Raw genomic sequence first — 23,792 nt, 5'->3', positions numbered from 1 at the left:
CACCTGCCTTCTCCGCTTCATTACTACTTTTCTTTATCACCTTCTCCTGGTTTAACACGTACCTTATTTTTTCTTGTTTACTCTCTTTCTCCCCACCAGAATGGGGTCTCCCCAGAGCAAGGATTTTGGTTGTCTGTGATCCCTGTGGAATCCCCAAGGCCTGGCACATAGAGGTCCTCAAGAAATTCACTTGAATGAATGAAAACATGAGCTCCTCACATCCTCCCAGCAGTCTGTGAGGAGGGCACTTTTGGTTCCATCTTCAGTGGAGGAAGCAGAGACTCACCGTCTGGCCAAAATGGTTCAGTTACAAGACCCACAGCTCATGTTCAAAACCTGACCTGTCTTACATGTTGCTGTTTAATCGCTCAGTCGTGTCCGGTCTCTTTGCAACCCTGTGGACTGTAGCCCGCCAGGCTCCTCTGTCCATGGGATTTCCCAGGCAAGAATACCAGAGTGCGTTGCCATTTCCTCCTCCAGGGGATCTTCCTGACCCAGGGAGCGAACCCACGTCTCTTGCATTAGGAGGCAGGTTCTTTACCTCTGAGCCACCAGAGAAGCCCGTCCCAAACGTTAGGCAATAGTAACACTGTATGGGGATGCCCATCTTTATCTTGAGCATCTGGAGGGTTACTGTGACTTTAGGCTGGTCACACTAACCTGGTCCAACTAGGCTGGTCCTGGGAAGGTCTCCCTTCCCAGTCTGGCAGAGAGGGATCTGCCCCATGCAGGGTTCTGGGCTCTGTTGGGGCTTCTGAGCCAGGCAGCAGCGCCACCTGCTGGACACATGAATCCCTCTGTGTCTCTTGCTCCCCGATGGGCCGGGAAGGAGCCAGGCAAGCTCTGGGACTTAAAGAGTTGAAGTGTGTGCCTACAGGGCATAAGCCCAGGGACCCCATTATCTCCGCATTTATTCACAGCAGCATTAAGAGCTGGGCTCCAACAGACCTGGCTTTAATTCCCAGCTGCATCACATTTGAAAAGCCTCTGATGCTGGGAAAGATTGAGGGCAGGAGGAAAAGGGGACGACAGAGGATGAGACGGTTGGGTGGCATCACTGACTTCATGGATATGAGTTTGAGTAAACTCCGAGAGTTGGTGACGGACAGGGAGGCCTGGCGTGCTGTGGTGCTTGGGGTCGCAGGGAGTCGGACACGACTGAGCGACTGAACTGAACTGTGCCACTTTCCAGCTGTGTAACCCCTCGTTTCAGACCCTCATCTGTAAATTGAGCAGCTATCTCTGGGATGCAGTGAGTGTCAAGCTGGTAATGCCCACAGACCACCCCTCAGAGAGCCCTTCCTAGACCATGCCCATCTGAAACAGCTCCTCCTCTCCCTCCAAGCCTTTTTTTCTTTCTGGTACTTTCACTTTACCTTATTTTTTTCTTTATAGCACATACCACCGTCTGGCATTTTAATATTCCTTGTTCACTGTCTTCCCCACAAAAATGTCAGCTCTATCAGCGTAAAGACTTCGCTCCCTGCTGTATTCCAAGAGCCTTCTACAGGGCTGGGCACACTGTACGGCTAAAGAAAAATACTTCTGTGTTGAAACACACTTTGTATTTTGACACAAAGTGTTCGGTAAACATTACTGTTTTTGTGGTTCTGCATTCGTTTATTCCTTTGCTCCTCGTGTAGTTGATTCACTCACATATACTTCTTTTTTCATTATGGTGAAACATACAGAACTCAAAAGCTGCCATTGTAAAAACGTTTTGAAGTGTGCAGTTCAGTGGCATTAAGGATGTTCACACTGCTGTTTAACCATCACCAACAAGCCTCTCCAGAATCTTCCCCCACTGCCAGGCCCTGGCCCTCACCATTTCACCTTCTGCCTCTATGACTTGGCTACTCCAGGGACTTCATGTCAGAGTGATTTGCTCAGTCTTGCCTGACTCTTTGCAATCCCATGGACTGAAGCCTGCCAGGCTCCTCTGTGCATGGAATTCTCCAGGCAAGATTACTGGATTGAGTTGCCATTTCTTTCTCCAGGAATAAATTAATTAATTTATGTGAAAGTCACCCAGTCGTGTCCAACTTTTTGTGACCCCATGGACTGTATAGCCCATGGAATTCTCCAGGCCAGAATACTGGAGTGGGTAGTCTTTCCCTTCTCCAGGGGATCTTCCCAAACCAGGGATCGAACCCAGGTCTTCCGCATGGCAGGCGGATTCTTTACCAGCTGAACCACAAGGGAAGCCCTCATGTAAGAGGAATCGCCGTTTTAGCTTTTCTCACACGTATTTCTTGAGCCCCTACTGCGTACATAGGAAGTGGTTCCGGTATGACTACGGTGAGGGCTGGAGGTGATCAGTGCACCCTGATGACAGGGGAAGAGCCCAAATAAAATGGGCACCGTCCCCTGCAGATTCCTTTCTGAGCTGTGAGGTGCTCAAGCCTGGGCGGGGAATGAATTCTCAGACTCCTGCCTGCAGTTTTTCCTTGGGTGCTATACCCAGTAGAGACACCAGGTGGCAGCCTCGTGCCATGAAGAGGCCTTTGGCCGCTGCCTTCAGAGGCAGATGATGTCTGGAGTTCATGCATTGGAGAAGGAAATGACAACCCACTCCAGTGTTCTTGCCTGGAGAATCCCAGGGACGGGGGAGCCTGGTGGGCTGCCGTCTATGGGGTCGCACAGAGTCGGACACGACTGACGCGACTTAGCAGCAGCAGCAGCAGCCGGTGGGGTACTGGGGCCCAAGTCCTTCAGGGTTTGATTCGGCCCCAACAAGGAGGAGATGGAGGGGAAGAGAAGAAGGGGCAGCATGTTAGAGGGGAAGGTGCATGGGTTGGCAACGGACACACCTGTGTCCGGCTCAAGCCCCGCCACTTCTCTGCTGTGTGGTATTGGGTGAGTGCCTTCACCTCTCTGAGCCTCTGCTTCAGCATCTGCAAAATGTGCTGTTCTTAGTCACTCAGTCACGTCCAACTCTCTGGGACCCCATGGACTTTAGCCCGCCAGGTTCCTCTGTCCTTGGGGATTCTCCAGGCAAAAATACTGGAGTGGGTTGCCATGCCCTCCTGCAGGGCATCTTCCCAACCCAGGGGTTGAACCCATGTCTCCTGCATTGCAGGTAGATTCTTTACCATCTGAGCCAGCAGGGGAGCCCGTCTGTAAAATAGGTCTTCTGATAGAGCCTCTGCAGGGTGGTCGGGAAAAGGGAAAACACAGCAAGCGCTACTTGGTTACTGGCATTTATTAGTGTTTATTGAAATGTAAGAAAGAGTCTGTGACCTCTGCAAAGTCAGGAGGTGAGGGGAGTCTTTATTCCTCTTCTGCCATTCATGAAAGGTCACGCTGATTCCCACTTCCCAAGTTCTTACGGCCACCCTGAGCCCAGTGCCTGGGCACCCTGAGCCGTCAGCAGTTTTCCAGATCACTTTACAGCCTACTCCTCCAGAGCCCCTCCTGCCTGCTTCTCGGCCAAGCTGCTTCCATGGGCTTCTTCCTTCCAAGCAGGAGCGGCCCGGCAGGGTTTTGCATATCCCTGCTTTACAGATTCCTTGCTGGTTTCAGAAACTAGGTTTTATCGCCCATAAGAATTCTGATTTAAGAAGCAGACACAAAGGCTCAGATTTGGAATGATTCCCATTTACATGAAATGTCCAGAGAAGGTACTTCCATAGAGACAGAAAGTAGGTTAGTGGTTAGCCAGGCTTGGGAGAGGGGAGGATGAGGAGAAACCATTTAATGGGGTTTTATTGTGGAGTGATGACATAGTTTGGAGTCAGACAGAGGTGGTGGTTGTATAATATTGTGAATGGACTAAACATCACTGACTTATTCATTTTAAAAATGGCAAACTTTATGGTAATTTCATCTCAGTTGAGTTTGGTTTACTCAGTCATATCTGACTCTTTGCAACCCCATGGACTGCAGCATGCCAGGCTTCCCTGTCCGTCACCAACTCCTGGAGCTTGCTCAAACTCATGTCCATCGCATGGGTGATCCCATCCAACCTTCTCATCCTCTGTTGTCCCTTTCTCCTTCAATCTTTCCCAGCATCAGGGTCTTCTCCAATGAGTCAGTTCTTTGCATCAGGTGGCCAAAGTATTGGAGTTTCAGCTTCAGCATCAGTCCTTCCAATGAACACCCAGGACTGATCTCCTTTAGGATGGACTGGTTGGATCTCCTTGCAATCCAAGGGACTCTCAAGAGTCTTCTCCAACACCACAGTTCAAAAGCATCAATTCTTCAGTGCTCAGCTTTATTTTTAATCCACATCTCACATCCATACATGACTACTGGGAAAACCATAGCTTTGACTAGATGGACCTTTGTTGGCAAAGTAATGTCTCTAATTTTTAATATGCTGTCTAGGTTGGTCATAGTTTTTCTTCCAAGGAGCAAGTGTCTTTTAATTTCATGGCTGCAGTCACCATCTTCAGTGATTTTGGAGCCCCCAAAAATAAAGTCTGTCACTGTTTCCACTGTTCCCGCAGCTATTTCCCATGAAGTGATGGGACCATATGCCATGATCTTAGTTTTCTGAATGTTGAGTTTTAAGCCAACTTTTTCACTCTCCTCTTTCACTTTCATCAAGAAGCTCTTTAGTTCCTCTTCACTTTCTGCCATAAGGGTGGTGTCATCTGCGTATCTGAGATTATTGATATTTCTTCCTGCAATCTTGATTCCAGCTCGTGCTTCTTCCAGCCCAGCGTTTCTCATGATGTACTCTGCATATAAGTTAAATAAGCAGGGTGACAGTATATAGCCTTGACGTACTGCTTTCCCAATTTGGAACCAGTCTGTTGTTTCATGTCCAGTTCTAACTTCTGTTTCTTGCCCTGCATACAGATTCTCAGGAGGCAGGTCAGGTGGTCTGGTATTCCCACTTCTTTCAGAATTTTCCACAGTTTGTTGTGATCCACACAGTCACAGGCTTTGGCATAGTCAATACAGCACAAGTAGATGTTTTTCTGGAACTCTCTTGCTTTTTTGATGATCCAGCGGATGTTGGAAATTTGATCCCTGGTTCCTCTGCCTTTTCTAAATTCAGCTTGATCATCTGGAAGTTCATGGTTCACGTACTGTTGAAGCCTGGCTTGGAGAATTTCACCTCAGTTACCAAAGGAAAAAAAAAAATCTGATTTAAGAATATGTTATTGTTGGGATTTCCCTGGTGGTCCAGTGGCTAAGACTCTGAGCTCTCAATGCAGGGGGCCCAGGTCAGGGAACAAGATCCCACATGCTGCAACTAAGACCCGGCACAGCCAAATAAATAATATATAAAGAGAATGTTACTGTCACCATTAAAGGTAAGGCTGGGGAACGGGTGCAGTGGCCCTCTAAACCTTGAAATTTAAGACTAGTGTTTTTCTCCCTCTGATCATCAAGGAAGGACCAGCATGGATTCATCTATGCATCCACTCACATACTCCTCCAGTATTTATGATTAACCTATCACACTCTTATTATTCGACTTCCCTGGTGGCTCAGACAGTAAAGCATCTGTCTACAATGCGGGAGACCCGGGTTCGATCCCTGGGCTGTGAAGATCCTCTGGAGAAGGAAATGGCAACCCACTCTAGTACTATTGCCTGGAAAATCCCATGGACAGAGGAGCCTGGTAGGCTACAGTCCATGGGGTTGCAAAGAGTCGGACACGACTGAGCGACTCCACTTCACTTCACTTCACTTCATTTCACTCTTATTATTCATCCACAAGTATATCATGCCCTCTTGCCACTCAGGTACTTGTCCATTCATCCACCTACCCATCCATCCTTCCACTCATTCACCCACTCAGCAACTCCTCTACCCACCCATCTAGAGACCACCCATTCATCCATCCATCCATCCATCCGTCCACCCACTCATTCACCAGTCCATCTGACCTTAGCACCTTCTCAGTCCAAGGCACTGGTATTTTAATAATAAGCAACCCTGACTTGGTCCCTATCCTCAAAGAGTTCCCTAAGCCCAAATGATGAGACATATTTTTAAGCAATTACAACAGAGTGTAATGAATGCTCCAAGGAGGAAGCTGTGGAAAGCCTTAGCAGGAGTCACTGACTCGGCTTGCAGTTAGGGGAGCGCTGGGGAGGGTCTCCCCAAGGAAGGAATGTGTAAGTGGCGCAGTTTGGGTGTGGTGAGGGGGAAGAGGGGCTTGGAGAAAACCGCATGGTCAAGAGTGGACAGGAGAGCACAGCAAAGCGGCGTTCAGCACGGTCAGCACCGAGCAGGTAACGTGGGGGAGGGAAGTGGCCAGATAACCCGGCGGACAGGGGCTTCATGGTCATGGCAGAGTCTGAGCTTCATACGGTGGGAGCGGGGCGGAGAACCACATGTGTTCATCCTGCAGTCGTGTCTGACTCTTTGTGGCCCCACAGACTGTAGCCCGCCAGATTCCTCTGTCCACGGAACTCTCCAGGCAAGAATACTGGGGTGGGCTGCCATGCCCTCCTCCAGGGAATCTTCCCGACCCAGGGATAGAACCCAGGTCTCCCACATTGCAGACAGATGCTCTACCATCTGAGCCACCATGGGCTGTTGGGCTCAGATTTGCATCCCGGATAGACCCCTGGGAGCAGGGCTGGAGGAAGGAGGTGGGCAGGAGCCCGCCGACGGGGTCTCAGGCTGCCCGGTGTCGGTGGGGGTGACAGGACTGCAATGGCTGGCCGGGCGGGGTTGGTGATGACTCTCACTCGCTGCCTCGCAGCCCCCGTTGTGCTTAGCAGGCCTGCCCGCCCTCCTCTAAGCCCAGCTGGCTGGACCCCGGCTGGGATCTGATGGGGGCTGCGGAGCTCACGCTTCGTCACTTTGCTCATATTAGGTGGTGGTTGTGGGTCCAGGGGTTTGAAGGACTGAGCCTCTTCAAGGAGCAGGGAGCGGAGGGGGAGGAGGATCCCCGTCCAGGGAAGGGTCCAGGACCCACAGGGGACAGTCCTTCTCCCAGTGGCCATCCCCTCCCCACCCCTTCACATCACCCTGCACAGGACCTGTTCTGGCAACGCCTCTTATTCTACCACCCTGGGAAGAGGCAGGGATCCTATCTCACTGACGAGGAAATGGAGGCACAGTGAAGCCAAGTGACTTGCCCCAAGGTACACATGGAGAAAGCAGCCTCTCTGGGGCTTGAACACACCTCGCTGAGTCCCCACCCTTTCAACTTTAAAGTGTGTGTTAGTTGTTCAGTCGTGTCCGACTCTGTGTGACCCCATGGACTGTATAGCCCACCAGGCTCCTCTGTCCATGCAATTCTCCAGGCAAGAATACTGGAGTGGGTAGCTGTTCCCTTCTCTATGGGATCTTCCCCACCCAGGGACTGAACCTGGGTCTCTGGCATTGGAGGCAAATTCTTTACCACCTGAGCCACTGGGGAAGCCCAACTTTGATAGCACTTCCTTGATATCCATCCTCTTAAAAAAAAAAAAAGCTACAAAGAACAATGCATGCCTACATTTCCGCATCTATGTCCACACTGAGCAGCAGAAAAAACAGAACCAATCACACAGCCTACGAAGCCCTAGGGCTTCAGCATGAATCCTGCTCCTCTCCTTACTAGGAAAGCTGTGTGACCTTGGGAAGGTTACCCAGCGTCTCTGTGGCTCTGTATTTCCTTCTGCCAGATGAGCTAATGAAAGTGACTACCAGGTGAGATGTTGCTATGGACCAATGGGTTAACTTGTATAAACGTAAAGTGTTTAATAACGGTAAACATTCATCGAGTGCAGGCCATGTACCAGGCACTGTTCTTACACTTTACACATATTTACTAATTTAATTCTCACAAGAGCCTTGTGAGACGGGCCTTCACTATTGTGCCTATTTTACAGATGAGGAAACTGAGGCCCAGAGAGGTAGATCCCACTGCCCTTGGGCACATAGACAGGGAGTACAGAGGCTGAGCCCTGAAGTCGTGCTCTGGTTGGGGCTCCTCCAGGGACAGTCATGTTCTGTAATTATTGGACGCAGTGGTTATAGCCACCACCGCCGTCACCCAGCATAGACTCAACCTCCAGCCCTGCTGCCGGGCCCCGGGGAAGGTGGCTCAAGAGAAGGGACAAACGTGAGTCGGGAAGGTCCTTCCTCCCCTTCATCTCGTCTGAGTGGACAACCTGATAAGTCAGGCTGGCGGGCACGTGGGGCGAGAGGGAGCAGGAGAAGGAACACGGACGACGGCCTGCTTCCTGGCGCGGCCCACACCACCTCCTCCTGCACCACATTCTCCCTGCACTTCTGATGCCTACCATTCACAGCAATTCCGTCTCAAGATGGGGAGAGCCCTCTCCGGGGTGTGTGGGCTCTGGGATCACCCACACTTCTTCATTGCAGTTAGAAGATGCCAGTCCCGCTGGGACCTCAGGAGACAGCTGCCTTCTGGAACTTTCTGGACACTTTGCATAAACAAATGGTTTTATTGCTTTCCCCTACTTGATTATAGAAGTGATAGATGTCCATTGTAAATAGCTCAGAAAAGAAGTTTTTAAAACCATACAAAAAGTTTTAACCGTCTACCCATAACACCACACTGAGAGAGACTGTGTATAGAAAAGAAGGTGGAGGTCGTGGGCTCTGGAGTTGGGCAGTCTTGACCTTGATGAGAAAATTAATTTCTTCTGCCTCAGTGGTCCCATCTGCAGAATGGGAATCAGAAACGTGGCCATCTCAGGGGTTGTTATGAGGAAGAATGAGATCAATGTATGTCCTCCATTGCCCTGCTAAACAAATTTAGCCAATATTGCTGTGTACACTGGGAACCTTTAAGGAGATTTTCTTCCAGGAAGAAAATACAATTCAAAACAACCCAACCCAGTCCAATCCAATTCGAATGACACCATGTACGTGTAATTTTGCATCCTGTTTATTTTTACTCATCATTCAATTTTGGACACTTTCAGAAAAATGACATTGACCTTTCTTTTACCACGTTGCTTGTAACAGCTGGGTCATGTTTCGTGACTGGGCATGCCGTCACTTATCACACCCACCCTACTGCTGGACTTAGAGGTGAAGTCTTCTCTTTTGTTGTTATTATATATAATAATGTAGTGGAAAAAACTTTAAAACAAACTCTGTCCAGAATTTCTGAGTATTTTCTAAGAGATTCCTAGAAATGGAATTGCTGAATCAAAAGGAGTAAGTATTCTGGCTATGTTAGCAAATTATGTCCAGACAGTTTTTAAAAATCAGTTTGGGTATCTGCGCTGCATCTACAAATGTGTTTATTTCCCTGCATCCTTACTGGTACTGCCATTTATGATTTTTTTTTAAGCTTTGTAGATGTAGTGGGTGAGGAAGAGTCCCTCTGGTTGCGTTCTTAGTTACTAGGTGAAAAGGTGAGTATCTTGGTATTTAATGTTGAGTGTTTGGTAGCTGACAGCAAGTGTCTCATCTCTCTTCATTCTGGTCCCTTACCTGTAAATTGGGGATAATGTCCACTTCATAGGGTTGTTGTGAAGATAAGATGAGTTAATGCATATCAACCTGCTAGAGCTCATCCTGATAAATGTGAAATCGCCCTCAGACAGCATCAGTATCTTTGGTTGCTGTTGCTGTCCGATTGCGCAGGCATGCTGCAGGGCCTGTCTGCTAAAGGAAAGAGCCCTGCACAGATCCATGTGCTGTCTGTTCCTCGGTTTCTGAATCTCTCAGGTGGTGCTGAGAACACCTTGCCTTGAAGAAATCAGCGAAGGTTTCCTTCTCAGAGGCCTGGGCACATGTAAGGGTTTACTGCCTCTCTTCCAGTTTGATGAGACTCAGATTCCAAAAAGAAGTGCTAACATTCCAGGCAGTCTGCCTAGAAGGGCGCCAAAGCCAACACTTGAAAGGGGAGTTAGAGTTAGCCAGCTGGACACGAGGAGGAGGGGACCCCAGGCAGAGCAAGCAGCAGGTGCAAAAGCAGAAGTTTAGAAGAGTCTCAGGGGTGGGGGCGGAGAAGGCAATGGCACCCCACTCCGGTACTGTTGCCTGGAAAACCCCATGGACGGAGGAGCCTGGTGGGCTGCAGCCCATGGGGTCGCGAAGAGTCGGACACGACTGAGCAACTTCACTTTCCCTTTTCACTTTCATGCATTGGAGAAGGAAATGGCAACCCACTCCAGTGTTCTTGCCTGGAGAATCCCAGGGACGGGGGAGCCTGGTTGGGCTGCCGTCTATGGGGTTGCACAGACCCGAACACGACTGAAGTGAGTTAACAGCAGCAGCAGCAGGGGTGGGGGACATGAATGGTGAGAGAGAGGGTGGGAGCCTGAAAATGCCTTTGTGACTAGACATTTGATTGTTTCAGACTTGGGCTGTTACAAATAACATGTCTATAAAAGTTATTCTACAAACCCTTGGTGTCCATGAGCAAGCATTTCTATTCTACCTAGGATAAAACTGGTTGGGTCATAGAGTATGCATAACATTCAGTTTTAGTTGATACTTAGGCTTCATTATTTTTTAAACATTACTATGAAAAATTTCAAACATACAGAAAAGTTGAAAGAATAGTATAGTGAGCACCTTTATACCACCATGACTCTATCATTAACGTTTTATTACACTTGTTCTGTCATCACGACCCCTCCACTAGCTGGCACACTAGGCTTGATGCACACTGGCAAAGTCATGCTCAAAATTCTCCAAGCCAGGAGTCGACAGTGCGTGAACCGAGAAATTCCAGGTGTTCAAGCTGGATTTAGAAAGGCAGAGGAGCCAGAGATCAGATTGCCAACATCCGCTGGATCATAGAAAAAGCAAGAGAGTTCCAGAAAAACAGCTACTTCTGCTTCATTGACTACACTAAAGCCCTTGACTGCAATAGATCACAACAAACTGTGAAAAATTCCTCAAGAGATGGGAACATCAGACCAACTTACCTGCTTCCTGAGAAATGTGTATGCCAGTCAAGAAACAGCAGTTAGAACTGGACATGGAACAACAGACTGGTTCCAAATTGGGAAAGGAGTACATCAAGGCTGTATATTGTCACCCTGCTGACTTAACTTCTATGCAGAGTACATCATGCAAAATGCCGGGCTGGATGAAGCACAAGCTGGAATCAAGATTGCTGGGAGAAATATCAATAACCTCAGATACGCAGATGACACCACACTTATGGCAGAAAGTGAAGAGGAATTAAAGACCCTCTTGATGAAAGTGAAAGAGGAAAGTAAAAAAACTGGCTTAAAACTCAACATTCAAAAAACGAAGATCATTACATCCACTCCCATCACTTCATGGCAAATGGATGGGGAAACAATGGCAACAGTGACTGACTTTATTTTTGTGGGCTCCAAAATCACTGCAGATGCGGACTGCAGCCATGAAATTAGAAGATGCTTGCTCCTTGGAAGAAAAGCTATGGCCAACCCAGACAGCATATTAAAAAGCAGAGACATGACTTTGCTGACAAACGTCCATCTAGTCAAAGCTATGGTTTTTCCAGTGGTCATGTATGGATGTGAGAGTTGGACTATAAAGAAAGCTGAGCACTGAAGAATTGATGCTTTTTGAACTGTGGTGTTCAAGAAGACTCTTGAGAGTCCTTGGACAGCAAGGAGATCAAACTCGTCAATTCTAAAGGAAATTTGTCTTGGATATTCATTGGAAGGACTGATGCTGAAGCTGAAACTCTAATACTTTGGCCACCTGATGCGAAGAGCTGACTCACTGGAAAAGACTCTGATGATGGAAAAGATTGAAGGCAGGAGGAGAAGGGGATGACAGAGGATGAAATAGTTGGATGGCATCACCAACACCATGAACATGAGTTTGAGCAAGTTCTGGGAGTTGGTGATGGCGGGGAAGCCTGGTGTGCTACAGTCCATGGGGTGGCAAAGAGCTGGACATGACTGAGCTACTGAACTGAACACTTGTTTTATCATGTCTCCATCAATCCATCCATCTCCCACCCATTCACCCATCCTTTTTCTCCCCCCAGGGTCTATTTTCAAGAACCAAAAAACTTCCCCCACCCCTCCCACTGCCCGGCTCTTCACTCCTCACTGGCCATAACTGCTTTCATGCCCGTGAGTCTACCAATCACTGCCCAGGAGAACAGAATCACATGATTGACATAGACCAATCAACATTTCCCATCTGGAGCTGGGGCAGAGCCCCATTTCTGTATGCTGAGGCTGCCTGCTGATAGCTGAGTCGGATCAGAGTTCGGTTCTGAGGAAGAATGGGGGAGATGGCTGTTGGCTCCCTATCTCCAGACGCCACCTCGGTAGACAGAAAAACGGGCTGTGTGAAGGCCGAGCATCCTCCAAGGCCAGGAGCGTCCCGTAGGCACGAGAGCCAGGCGCCTCCTGTTGGCTTCTTGCCTTACGGGCTCCTGGTTGTGACCCCCTTGGGTCCTGGCGGGCCTTGGGGGCCCAGAAAGCAGGGGATAGGTCTGGGGGAAGCAGGGAGACTTGGCCTAGTTGAGCCGGTGCTGAGCACCCATCAGGGACCTCCCATCCCTAGGTTCTGTTGACTTAAAAAACACACACAGCCTGAAAGTTGAGAATTCTGTTTCATTTGCAACATTCCTGAGGACTTAAACCCAAGATACATACAGTCTCTCAGACACCTCTCAGGGACTATTTCAAAGAGTTAAGTGAGAAGTCAGGCTATACAGAAGTTGAAAAGCAGGTAGTTAAATATCAAAAGATTAGTGCTAATTAAAGAAAACCAGACATCTCAAGTTAATGGATTCAGTGTTTTTCTATGCCTGCCAATGCAGGAGACCTAAGAGACATAAAGGTTCGATTCCTGGATCGGAAAGATCCCCTGGAGAAGAATATGGCAACCAACTCCAGTATTCTTACCTGGAGAATCCCATGGACAGAGGAGCCTGCCGGGCTACAGGCCACAGGGTTGCACAGTCGGACACGACTGAAGCGACTTAGCTCGCACGCACGCATGCATGGGAGAATGCACGTCTGGGCTTATTGGAATTTGATATGCACCTTAACTACGTAGACCCAGTATCCTGTTTCCTCAGTCCCGGATCTCGGGGTGCGGCATCAGGGGGCTGCAGTGGCTCAAGGTCTGATGGCAGCATCCTCTGTTTATTGAAATGCCAGGCTGACGTTCCTTGTCCACAGTTCCAGCCCTGGGGTGCTTGTGTCAACTTCAAAGAGGCAGGTCTAAGTTTAGAAGCCTGCCCCCGCCAGCTCAGAACTATGCCTGGCACGTAGAAAGTGCTTAGTAAATATTGCCATTACATCTGGCTTTGGGCAGAGTACTCATCTTCCCCAGCTCTCAGGTTCCTCATCACAGAAACGGAAAGGTAAAGAAAAAAGACTGGAGGATAGTTGCTTTATGGCGTGTGTGCTTTATGGTCTTTATGGTGGACAGCGAGATGAATCAGCTCTCTGTTTACACGTATCCCTTCCTTCTTGGATTTCCTTTCCATTTACATCACCACAGGGCACTGAGCCGGGTTCCCTGTGCTGTGCAGTGGGTTCTCGCTGGTTATCTAGTTTATAGATGGTATCAATGGTGTGTATATGTCAGCCCCTATCTCCCGATTCAGTCCACCTCACTTTCCCAAACCCAATCCAGGGAATGAGCACCCCTGATTTCAGGACATTAAGTTCGTCGTTAATGCTGTAGAAGTATTTCTTGTTCATTGGCTCAGTCGTGTCCAGCTCTTTGCCATCCCATGGACTGAAGCCCTCCAGGCTTCCCTGTTCTTCACGATCTCTTGGAGTTTGCTCAGACTCATATCCATTGAGTCAATGATGCCATCCAACCATCTCATCCTCTGTCTCCCCCTTCTCCCCCTGCCCTCAATCTTTCCCACCATCAGGACCTTTCCAATGAGTCAGCTCTTCATATCAGGTGGTCAGATTATTGGAGCTTCAGCTTCAGCATCAGTCCTTTCAAAGAACATTCAGGGTTGATTTTCTAGGATTGAATGGGTTGATCTCCTTGCTCTCCAAGGGACTCTCAAGTGTCTCCTCCAGCACCATAGTTCAAAAGCATCAATTCTTTGGCCGTCAGCCTTCTTTAGGGTCCAACTCTCACATCCATACAGGACTACTGGAAAAACCATAGCTTTGTATCTATATGGACCTTTGTTGGCAAAGTGATGTCTCAGCTTTTTAATATGCTGTCTAGGTTTGTCATAGCTCTTCTTCCAAGGAACAAGCGTCTCTTAATTTCATGGCTTCAGTCACCACCCACAGTGATTTTGGAGCCCAAGAAAATAGTCTGTCACTGTTTCCATTTGTCCCCCATCTATTTGCCATGAAGTGAACAGCAAGCCATTGGGGGAGTATTATTCTGAAGTGAGGGTTGGAGGGAAGAGGAAAGAAAGTTAGTGCTTATTTTCAGGTCTCTGGTATCCCAAGTCCCTTCTTCCCACTGGACCTGCTTAGAGACCATCTGCTGCCAGGAGAATCAACCCCCCATCCCACCTGGGTGTGCACCCAACTCTGTCAAAGTGGCACTCTCTGCTTGCATACCCCCTAGGGATGGGGAGCTCACTCACTACCAAGGAAGCTTGTTCTACTGTTGGAGAGCCCTGACCAGGAGAATATGCTTCCCCAACTGGAGTCCACCTCCCATCCATCCCTGGTACACATACCTTTGACCCCTCTGGGGTCACAGAACACTCTGACCTTCTACTTTATTTGCTTATTCATTTATCCAATACAATTTTTTTACGGAAAATCTCTTCATTTTTCTAAGCATTATTTTTTTCATCCATCATGTGGAAGTAATCAGGCCTCTTGTCACCAGCAAAACCCATAAACAATTCTTAGGGAATATAAATGGAATGTGGGTGATAAAAATGTCTGTTCTCTTTTATAGTTTTCCTTTGCCCTTGGTCTAGTTTCATTCTCTCACAGGTGTCACAGGCAGAGGTCTTACATCCAGTTCTTCAGACCAGAGTTCCTGGGGTGGCAGGAACTCTGCACCCGACAATTCTGCCCGTGACACCACAATTCGAGACATTGATGGCAGGCCGTGTGCAGAGATGCTGCGCTCAGCACTTGGATCTGAATCTGTGAGCGGCATAGCTGTGTCCCACCAGTAAGAACTCCGCCTTCTCCCTGCCGAGGAGAACAAGGAATTCTTGCGTTTGAGTGGCAGGACCCAAACACACAACAAAAAAACAATAATACTGCTGGAGAGTCCTGCCCCAAGGGTTCCAAAAGCCCCCTACCATCTTTGGGGAAACTTAAGCTAAAGACCTAAAAGATATACTTTGAGGAAATACTACAACCATTCTGAAATACCTAGCCAATAAAGGATATAAGGTGTCCAGGAAAAAAGGCTCAAATGTCACAAACGAGGGTGATTTACCCAGGCTTCATTCTCACAGAAGGTCAGAGAAGCCGTCCCAGGAAAGGCAAGAAACCATTTACAGCCTCACCCCCTGCTAAGAGTGGAAGACAGCTCAAGGCTTTCCTGGGGATGGCTGGGTTTTGTAGCATCTGGATCCCTGAGTGAGTGAGTGAGTGAGTGAAGTCGCTCAGTTGTATCCAACTCTTTGCGACCCCATGGACTGTAGCCCACCAGGCTCCTCAGTCCATGGAATTTTCCAGGCAAGAGTACTGGAGTGGGGTGCCATTTCCTTCTCCAGGGGATCTTCCCAACCCAGGGATTGAACCCGGGTCTCCCGCACTGCAGGCAGATGCTTTACCGTCTGAGCCACCAGGGAAGCCCACATCTGGATCCCTACTATGGTCTAATAGCTAGGCCTCTATGTGAAAAGTTGAAAGGAAAGGATAATGACCCTTCCGAATGGAATTTAGGATACAAAGGGGCCTTTTAAGAATTGGAAAAGCAATTATGCTTGAGTCTGGCTCTGTCTGTCCCCCTCAGATTAACTAAACCCTTTGACCTCTGGGGGCTTCCCCGGTGGCTCAGACAGTAAAGAATCTGCCTGCAGTGTGGGAGACGTGGGTTTGATCCCTGGGTTGGTAAGGTCCCCTGGAGAAGGGAATGGCAACCCACTCCAGTATTCTTGCCTGGGAATCCATGGGCTTGCGAAGAGTCGGACACGACTGAGTGACTAACACTAGAACCTTTACTTTCATAAGAGAAGGGGGATTGCCCCCTCAAACATTAACTCAAAAACTGGGACCCCTTGCTCAGCTGATTGCTTATTTCTCTCAACAATCAGATCAAACCACCAAGGGGTGGCCGTCTCGCCTATGGACTGTACAAGTTACCACAACCCTGGAAAAGGAGGCTTTAGTTAAAAGTTAATATCCGGTCAGTCAATCACTATATAGACCCTACACCAAGTTCAGGCTTTAGTTAGTTCTAAGGAAACAGAATGGCTATCCCCCAGAAGGTCAATTCAAGTTCAGGCTATATTTTTAGACAACCCAGAGGCTACCTCAAAACCCTGACACACCCTGAATCCTGCCACCCTGCTCCCCACAGAAACGGGGCCCCTGGAGCATGTCTGTACAGAAACCATAGACAAACTATGCTAAACTTTATGACTGACTGCTCTGATGTCCTTGCTGTCCAAGGGACTTCCAGGCAGGATAAATCTCAGCCTTAGAGTGGTTTCACACCTTATTGAGAGATATTGGGAATCTTGACTCTTAAAGCTAGCATCATGGGGTTAATTGGATTGATGCCTTTTTTTTTTTCCCTGATTGAGATATAAATCACATACCATAAAATTTACTCATTTAAACTATACAATTCAAATTTTTTGGGTATACTTACATGGTAAGTATGTAACCCCAAATCTAAGAAGTCAGCCTCTCCCAAACCCCAAAGAGTAATGGTTCACAGATGGGAGCAGTTTTATGAGAGAGGGGAAAAGGTGAAAAGGTGGGTGGGGTATGCAGTGACCGCCCAGACCGAAGTCACAGAAGCAAGAAGCCTACCCCAGGGATTGTGCTCAAAAGGCCATGCTGACAGTTCTCATCTGAGCCTCAGAAGCTTGGGGAAGGGAAGGTCTTAAATCTTTACAGATTTCCAGTATGTATACACCATCCTGTACACACACACACACGCGTGCACACACACACACACACACGGCTATTTGTAAGGAAAGAGGTATGCTTACTGCAGAGTATAAACAGTAAAACCTTGCTTACGCCTATTGAAGCTCTCAGAACTAGTACAGCTTCCAAAAATCAGGTGGCAGCGATCCATTGCGGGAGTCACCACCAGGGAGACGCAGAATTAATAAAATGAAACAGCAAGGTGGACGCAACTGCCAAAGGGACGCCCTGGACCCAGAAGCCTGGCAACCACCCCTCACACCTCAAAGGCCAGATCCATCCAATTCCTCCCCAGTGACACAAAGGAAGAACTAGACAAAGCCCCAAAGGGGGCTTCAACAGAGATCTGGGGTGTCTGGTTAGTGAACACGGGCAATACTTCTTTCCCCAAACTGCGGCCCATCAAGCCATGAAGGAGGGTCAGCAAGGAACTCACCATGTGAGGGAAACCCCACATAACTGGTTTGTTGTCTGTGTGTGTGCTAAGTCGCTCAGACGTGTTCAACTCCTTGCAACCCCATGGACTGCAGCCTGCCAGGCTCCTCTGTCTTTGGGATTTTCCAGGCAAGGATACTGGAGTGGGTTGCCTCCAGTAAGTACATACTTACATGGTAAGTATGTAGCCCCAAATCTAAGAAGTCAGCCTCTCCCAAACCCCAGAGAGTAGTGGTTCACAGATGGGAGCAGTTTTATGAGAAGGGAAAAGACGAAAAGGATGAACTTTTCGTCCCACTGGAACAAACCCACTGGAGTAGGTTCATCCTCCAGGGGATCTTCCTGACCCAGAGATGGAACCTAAGTCTCCTGCCTTGTGGGCGGATTCTTTACCACTGCTCCACACGGCTGAATTGATTAGCTGAGGATGTGGTAACTTTCGGCATGAAAAGTAACAACCCTAACACCAAACTCACCAGAGGCCCACAGATAAGGCCCATTCAGACTTATCCTAGGGATAAGTGCATCTAAAATCCTGGCAAACCCGTGGCTGCCAAGTCCGGCTCACCCCTAAGGGGACGGGCCCCACTGGGCGACCCTAACCATCCACCCGACCGGAAGTCACAGGGACCCCTCCATGCACACCTCGCACTCAAGGGAAGAGAACCCCAAGCCCTCACCTCCGCAGGGACAACCTGAGGCAGTGACCCCTTGACTACCTGTGGGAACCTCTCTCTTACCTGAAGCTTCTCTTCCATAAAACAACCAGCAAAGCATGACCGGGGAGATTCAGCCGCGGCAGGGCCTGGACGCCAGGGCCCTCTTGCCCTGACCCACAGGCCGAGGACCCAGAGACCTGCGTTCACAGCAAACACTTAACGGGTGACCACTATTCTCCTGCTAATATTCGGGCCTTTGGAACTTCACGCTGTCTGGTGTTGCCTCCAAAAGGTTAGACAAACAGGGGTGGCTCAGGAAGGCGAACACTCAGGGTCTAGGCCCGGGGGACAACCAGATATACATAAAGGCAGCCGGGGAGCATTCCGCCCCTCCAGGGGCTCTGACGACACCCCACACCCACAAGAAGCAGTCACAGAAGGCGGTCTAGCGCCCCTCAGCGCCCCTCGACAGCGAGGGGCAGGATATGGAGCAGGGACATGTCACCAGCAAAGCCCGTTAACAACCCCCAGGAAATGAAAGTAGAATCTGGGCAATAAAATCAAGTCTAACCTTTAGTTTTCCTGCGCATGCAGTCTAGCTTCATTGGCTCAGAGGATGCCGCACCCAGAGGCTCTGTACCGTGTGGCTTCACACCCGGGGCTCTGCACTCTTAGAACCAAACAACTTTAGAACCAAGTTCCTGCTTCAAAATGCCACGGGGCCAACACCTCAGTTGGCTTTGCCAGCCGTGTACAGAAGCGAGCCAAGATCACTATAAGGCAGCCGCGCCCAGGGCCTGTCTGCAAAAGCAAGTGCGTGCTCTGGAGCAACTTCACATCTCTCCATTCTTTGCTGGAAGCAATAAGCTTTCTCCTAATTCTGAACCAAACTCACCCTTGTTTTATCAACTTGAACAGCACCAGGCAGGAGAACCTTTTTAGGGAACCCAAGCGAAATGGTCAGGTTGGTACCACTACCTTACAGGTCTGTGGGTACTGAGAGAGGTTAGGCACGTGTGCATGATAAATTGCTTCAGTCGTGTCCGACCCTGTGTGACCCTGTACACTGTAGCCCACCAGGCTCCTCTGTCCATGGGATTCTCCATGCAAGAATAGTGGAGTGGGCTGCCATGCCCTCCTCCAGGGGATCAAACTCACATCTCTTATGTCTCCTGCATCAGCAGGCAGGCTCTTTACCTCTAGCACCACCTGGGAAGCCCCAGGGGTTAGGCAGGGTTTGGTTATTAATAGCTAGGGTGTATCATGAAATGCTGAAATTAAAAGCGCAACTCTTTTGAGCACCGGCCTGTGATAAGTTTTGTGCCAGTCCTGGCTTCCTAAAGACCCATGAGACACAGCCACTCCCTTCCAGCTGCAGTGGGAGAGCCTGAGTGAGCAGAAAGGGGCCGACTTCGCTCGGCAGCTCTGACAGCAAGGGGGGCCCCCCGAAACACACACACACATGCAGCCTGGACGTGTGAGCCTGTTAGCAACCAAGGAGGTGACTTCTGGGCTGAGACTTGAAGGAGGGGCTTTCCAGAAGAAAAGGGACAGTGACGGGGGTAGGAGCGTGAGAATGAGGAGTGGTCCTGGTACAAACCAAAGTCTGTGTGCATCTCTCCACCCCTCCCCACTGCAGGAACTCCCACCCCCACAGCCGCATACAGCTCTCATCAAATGAAGGTGATGCCCAGGTCTTCCTCGATTGTTTAAATAACTTCACTTAGAAGTTGCAAAACTAGTATAATTTCTGTACAACCTTCCCCCAGACTTCTCAGGGGGTCTTTCTCCACGTGTGCTTGTTTCCTCATCTCTTTCCCACTCGACACACACACAACACACATATGCATATACCACATATGTGTAAGTTATTCTTTTTCCTCAATCATTGGAGAATAAATCATAGACAAGGTATTCCTTCACTCCTGAGTATTTCAGCATGTTTCCTAAAAGCAAGGATATTCTTGTATGTATCCACAAAGCAAATCAAAATCAGGAAATTAAGATTGACACAGTATTATTATCTAACCTTATTAAAATTTTTAGATTATGAAAATTTCACCTAGTGTCCCACTAATGCCCTTTATAACAAAAGAATAAAAGTTTTTTTTCCTCTGGCCCAGTGTCTAATTAGGGAGGAGGCACTGCGTTCAGTAGTCATGTTTCCTTAATCTGAAAAATTCCTCCATCTTGCCTTTTATGACCTTGACATTTTTGAAGAGAACAGGCCAGTTGGCTTATAAAACGTCCCTGAATTTGGGTTCTTTTATACAGTGTTTCTGTGTGGCTGGCAGCCAACTTTCTCCACGAGAAAGGCTGAGCATTAACGTACTAGGCCCACTGCTACTGCTTCTCATTAGTGACTATCCCATCTCGTTAGCGACTATCCTCTGAGCTCCCAACTCGCCTAGATCCTTACTCCCTTATTTCTCCCACAACTGTAAAAGGTTTGTTCCTATAATAAATCCCTTATCCCCTACCACTCAGAGTGCTTCTGCTTCCCAGACTGACGGACAGACAGACTTAAAAGTGGCAGCAGGACAAAAGCTGGCGAATCTGGGTGATCGCTGGATCATCCTAACACTTCTCTGTAGAATTCAAATTTTCAATATAATTTTAAAATGAAATATTTTGAGGAATGAGTCACAGGAGAACGAGTGCTGCTAACTCAGTGTGCTCCTTTTATGCTAGCTTTAGACCTTGATTTAGCTGACCGCCTTATAGTTTTACAACAGTGAAACCACCTCCCTTATGTGGCTTAGAAGCATTCCAAGACTCTGGGGGAAGTCCAGCTCCATGCTCCTCGATTTTGAGCCCAAATCTCTCTCTGTTGGGGAAAAATATTTTAATGTTTTTTGTGTGTGTCTATCATTGTTCTGATGAAAGAGGTTATTGTGTCCCCATCCCCAAGAATTGAAGGTCTAACATTGTATATCATAGAACCTTTATTATTTTTTCCTCTATATTCTTAGAAACGTACATAACGCCCGTGCTCTAGTTATAACACCATTTATAGACATTTAAAATGCATCTTCATTTATAAATATTTTACATTTGGTCCATAGAACAGATCATTTTACTAAATACTGTAATTTTTTTTAAAACAGGCTCTGTATATAGTTTGAATATGTATATATTACATATATTTTTTAATATAGAGATAGATTTACTTGGTGTTCTGAGAATAAACCCTTATTGCAAAAAAAAAAGCATATATGATAATACAATATCTTTCCCTCCCCAGGGTAAATACTAAAAAAAGTTACACGTATTCACAGTTCTCACAGTAATTGTACGACACGTAATATTGTGCTATATATGTAGGTTTGGATGGAAATCAGTTAAGGGATTTCTTGCCAAACATCTCACTTAGATTTGCTTACAAACATTATTAAATATGCTGCATTTGTCTTTGAAAGACTTGTTCTTAGTTTCAGAATGAAGAACAAAGAGAAAGTTAGAAGTCTTCCTGCCCTTATTTTAAAGGAATTCACGCCAAGGCTGGGGGGTGGGACCATGAGACACAGAGAAGGGTTCCTTTTGTTCTAAACCCTATAATTCAACAATACATATGCATTTTGATCCTGGATTCACCAGGTGGCATCTGGGATGCCTTAGTGATGAGACTATTTTACAGATGACTTCAGGAAAAGCTTGTGGATTTCCTACACAATATCAAATGAGACCCTAGGTACCACACGTGAGGATGAATGTACGTATGTGAGCATTTCTATGCATACACGAACTTTTTTTCTACAAGAATGTGCTTAATATTCTGAGGGTAATAGCTTATTGCAAGAACTGGTATGCTGGTCACTTCTGGATGAGGATGACAGATTTTAAAAAACCCACAGTCACAGTTAATTACCATAGTTATTAAGGATTAGTTGTAAAACACAGCTCGTGAGTTTAACTAGCTAAGGAGTACAGGGCACGACGTACGACTTGCTACATGGGAACCCATGTTCCCAGCAGATGAGAAACTGCTGAATTGCTGGAGCTTGCAAGAAACTGTCTTCACTGGGTCTGCTACTACCACCTCCACCACCAACACCATCACCACCGTGGAGCCCAGTTCTGGAAAAGCACACACACTACCTCCCGATGAAGCGGTTTTAATCTCGGAAGCACTTGGGGAGGGGGTCTGGATTAACACCAGCCCCTTGGTTACTGGGCTGGTGGATTTTAGTGGCAGCGAGGAGATGCCCACTGGGGAATCTCAGAGGAGGGGAGAGGGCCACAGGCGTGACTGGGGTGGCTGTAAAGGGGTAAGACGGTTCAAGGAGGAGACAGTTCAGACCACTGGATCCACTTTGCAGTCCAGCACAGGGCCTCACCTTCATTTCCCATGGACGGTTCTGTGCTCTGCAAAGCAGGCTGGCCTAAGAAAAGGGCTCCTGGTTAGGGAACTTCCTCGGCAGGATCAGAGCCCCTCCACCACCAATGGTGGTTAAAAAAATCAATTGTGCTTCGCAGCAATTTTCCGAGGAGCAGGGGGTTTGTCCGGCCACGCGCCCTCAGAATGGCCTGGAGAGGAGTGTGGAGCGGGGTGGGTTGGGGGGTGAGGGGGGAAGTAGGAAATTTAGTGCAGAGATGCCCGTTCAGTTAGGTGGAAGGGAAACAGGTTACTGGATCGACTGCTTCAGAAGACAGCTCTGGGAATACTGATGGACCTGCGGGGGTGGACGGGGGGCTGTCAAGCTGCCTCGGAAGGAGAAAAACAACACGCAAGTGCTGGCTCCCTGCTCTTATTAAAGGTGAGCTCTCCCTGGAAATGCCCATTATACAGAAAATACCCTTCTCACGCGCACAGAGCAGCATTCCCGGCAGAACCCAACTCCTGCCAAGCCGGAGATAACAGTCGTGGGTTTCGGCAGTAAGAGAACAGTCGGGAATTAAAACTAAAAGCCAGGAGCGCACGGCCTCGCCACGTATCCCTGGCCTGCGGGGTAGTAAAAAAGATCTACTACAGCGGCCGTGTGGCCGATGCTGACGGGGGAGCGGGGAGGCCGGGTTATAAAGGTCACCAGCCCTCGAGCATCTACTCCTCCCATGGCGGGAGCCCCTCAACCCCGGGGGTGTGACTGTCCCCACCTCCCTCTCTTTGCCTGGTGATGGTGTCTGGACTCGCCACTCGAGGTAGGTTGAGATAGACGGTATCTTCAGACTTCAAGTGGTGGTCACGTGCAGCCGGGGCGGGGGGGTGAGAGCGTGGGTGGGCGAGCCGCCCCGCACCCCTAGATGTAGGCCTCCTTGCGGGCTGAGCCGCTGGCCTGGGACTGCTCCGGACCGTTCTCCGGGCGCACAAAGTCTTCACTCGGCTGGATCATAACCTGGATCCGCTGTGGGAGGCAGAGGGATTCGCGCTAGGATGGCGGGAGGCTGGCTTCTCGTTGGCCCACCCACTTTCCAGGTCCCTGCCGTCTGCTGGCCTGCAAGGCTGGGGCTCCCAGCCCCCTCCGGCGCCTCTGCTGAGGCTCCCGGGGCCACGCCCACCTCTTTTCACGTGGGTCCTTGTAGCAGCTCCCCCGCTGCCGCCCGACCCCCTCTATTTCCCCTCTACTTCCGTTTTTACCCTGCACCCTTTTCATTCTATTCTAGACACCCCAATCGGAGGGATTAGTGAAAAGAGAAGTCAGATCACGTCCCTCCGGACCCAACAGTGGCTCCCATTTCACCAAAGTCCTACAAGGCCCCACAGGACCAGGACCCCCATCCCCACCCTGGCCCCTTCATTGCAGACCTCACTGTTCTTCACCCCCTGGCTTCCTCCACTCTAGCCAGGCAAGCCTCCTCA

At 48.7% G+C, this 23,792-nt stretch overlaps 1 protein-coding gene across 2 annotated transcripts in view; it reads right to left on the bottom strand.

Moving 5' to 3' along the window:
- Positions 1 to 20,927: 20,927 nt before the first annotated feature.
- The window catches only part of SLC6A1 (solute carrier family 6 member 1), a 39,968-nt gene continuing 37,103 nt past the window's right edge, over positions 20,928 to 23,792 (bottom strand). For both annotated transcript variants that reach the window (XM_025272163.3, XM_044933636.2), the window contains exon 16: positions 20,928 to 23,337. In XM_025272163.3, the coding sequence (XP_025127948.1) occupies positions 23,233 to 23,337 (105 nt within the window). In that variant the 3' untranslated portion in view covers positions 20,928 to 23,232. The remainder of the gene's footprint in view (positions 23,338 to 23,792) is intronic.

This window comes from Bubalus bubalis, chromosome 21 (genome assembly GCF_019923935.1).
Source record: "Bubalus bubalis isolate 160015118507 breed Murrah chromosome 21, NDDB_SH_1, whole genome shotgun sequence".
NCBI classification, from domain to species: Eukaryota; Metazoa; Chordata; class Mammalia; order Artiodactyla; family Bovidae; genus Bubalus; species Bubalus bubalis.
This window is presented reverse-complemented; position numbering and strand designations above follow the sequence as displayed.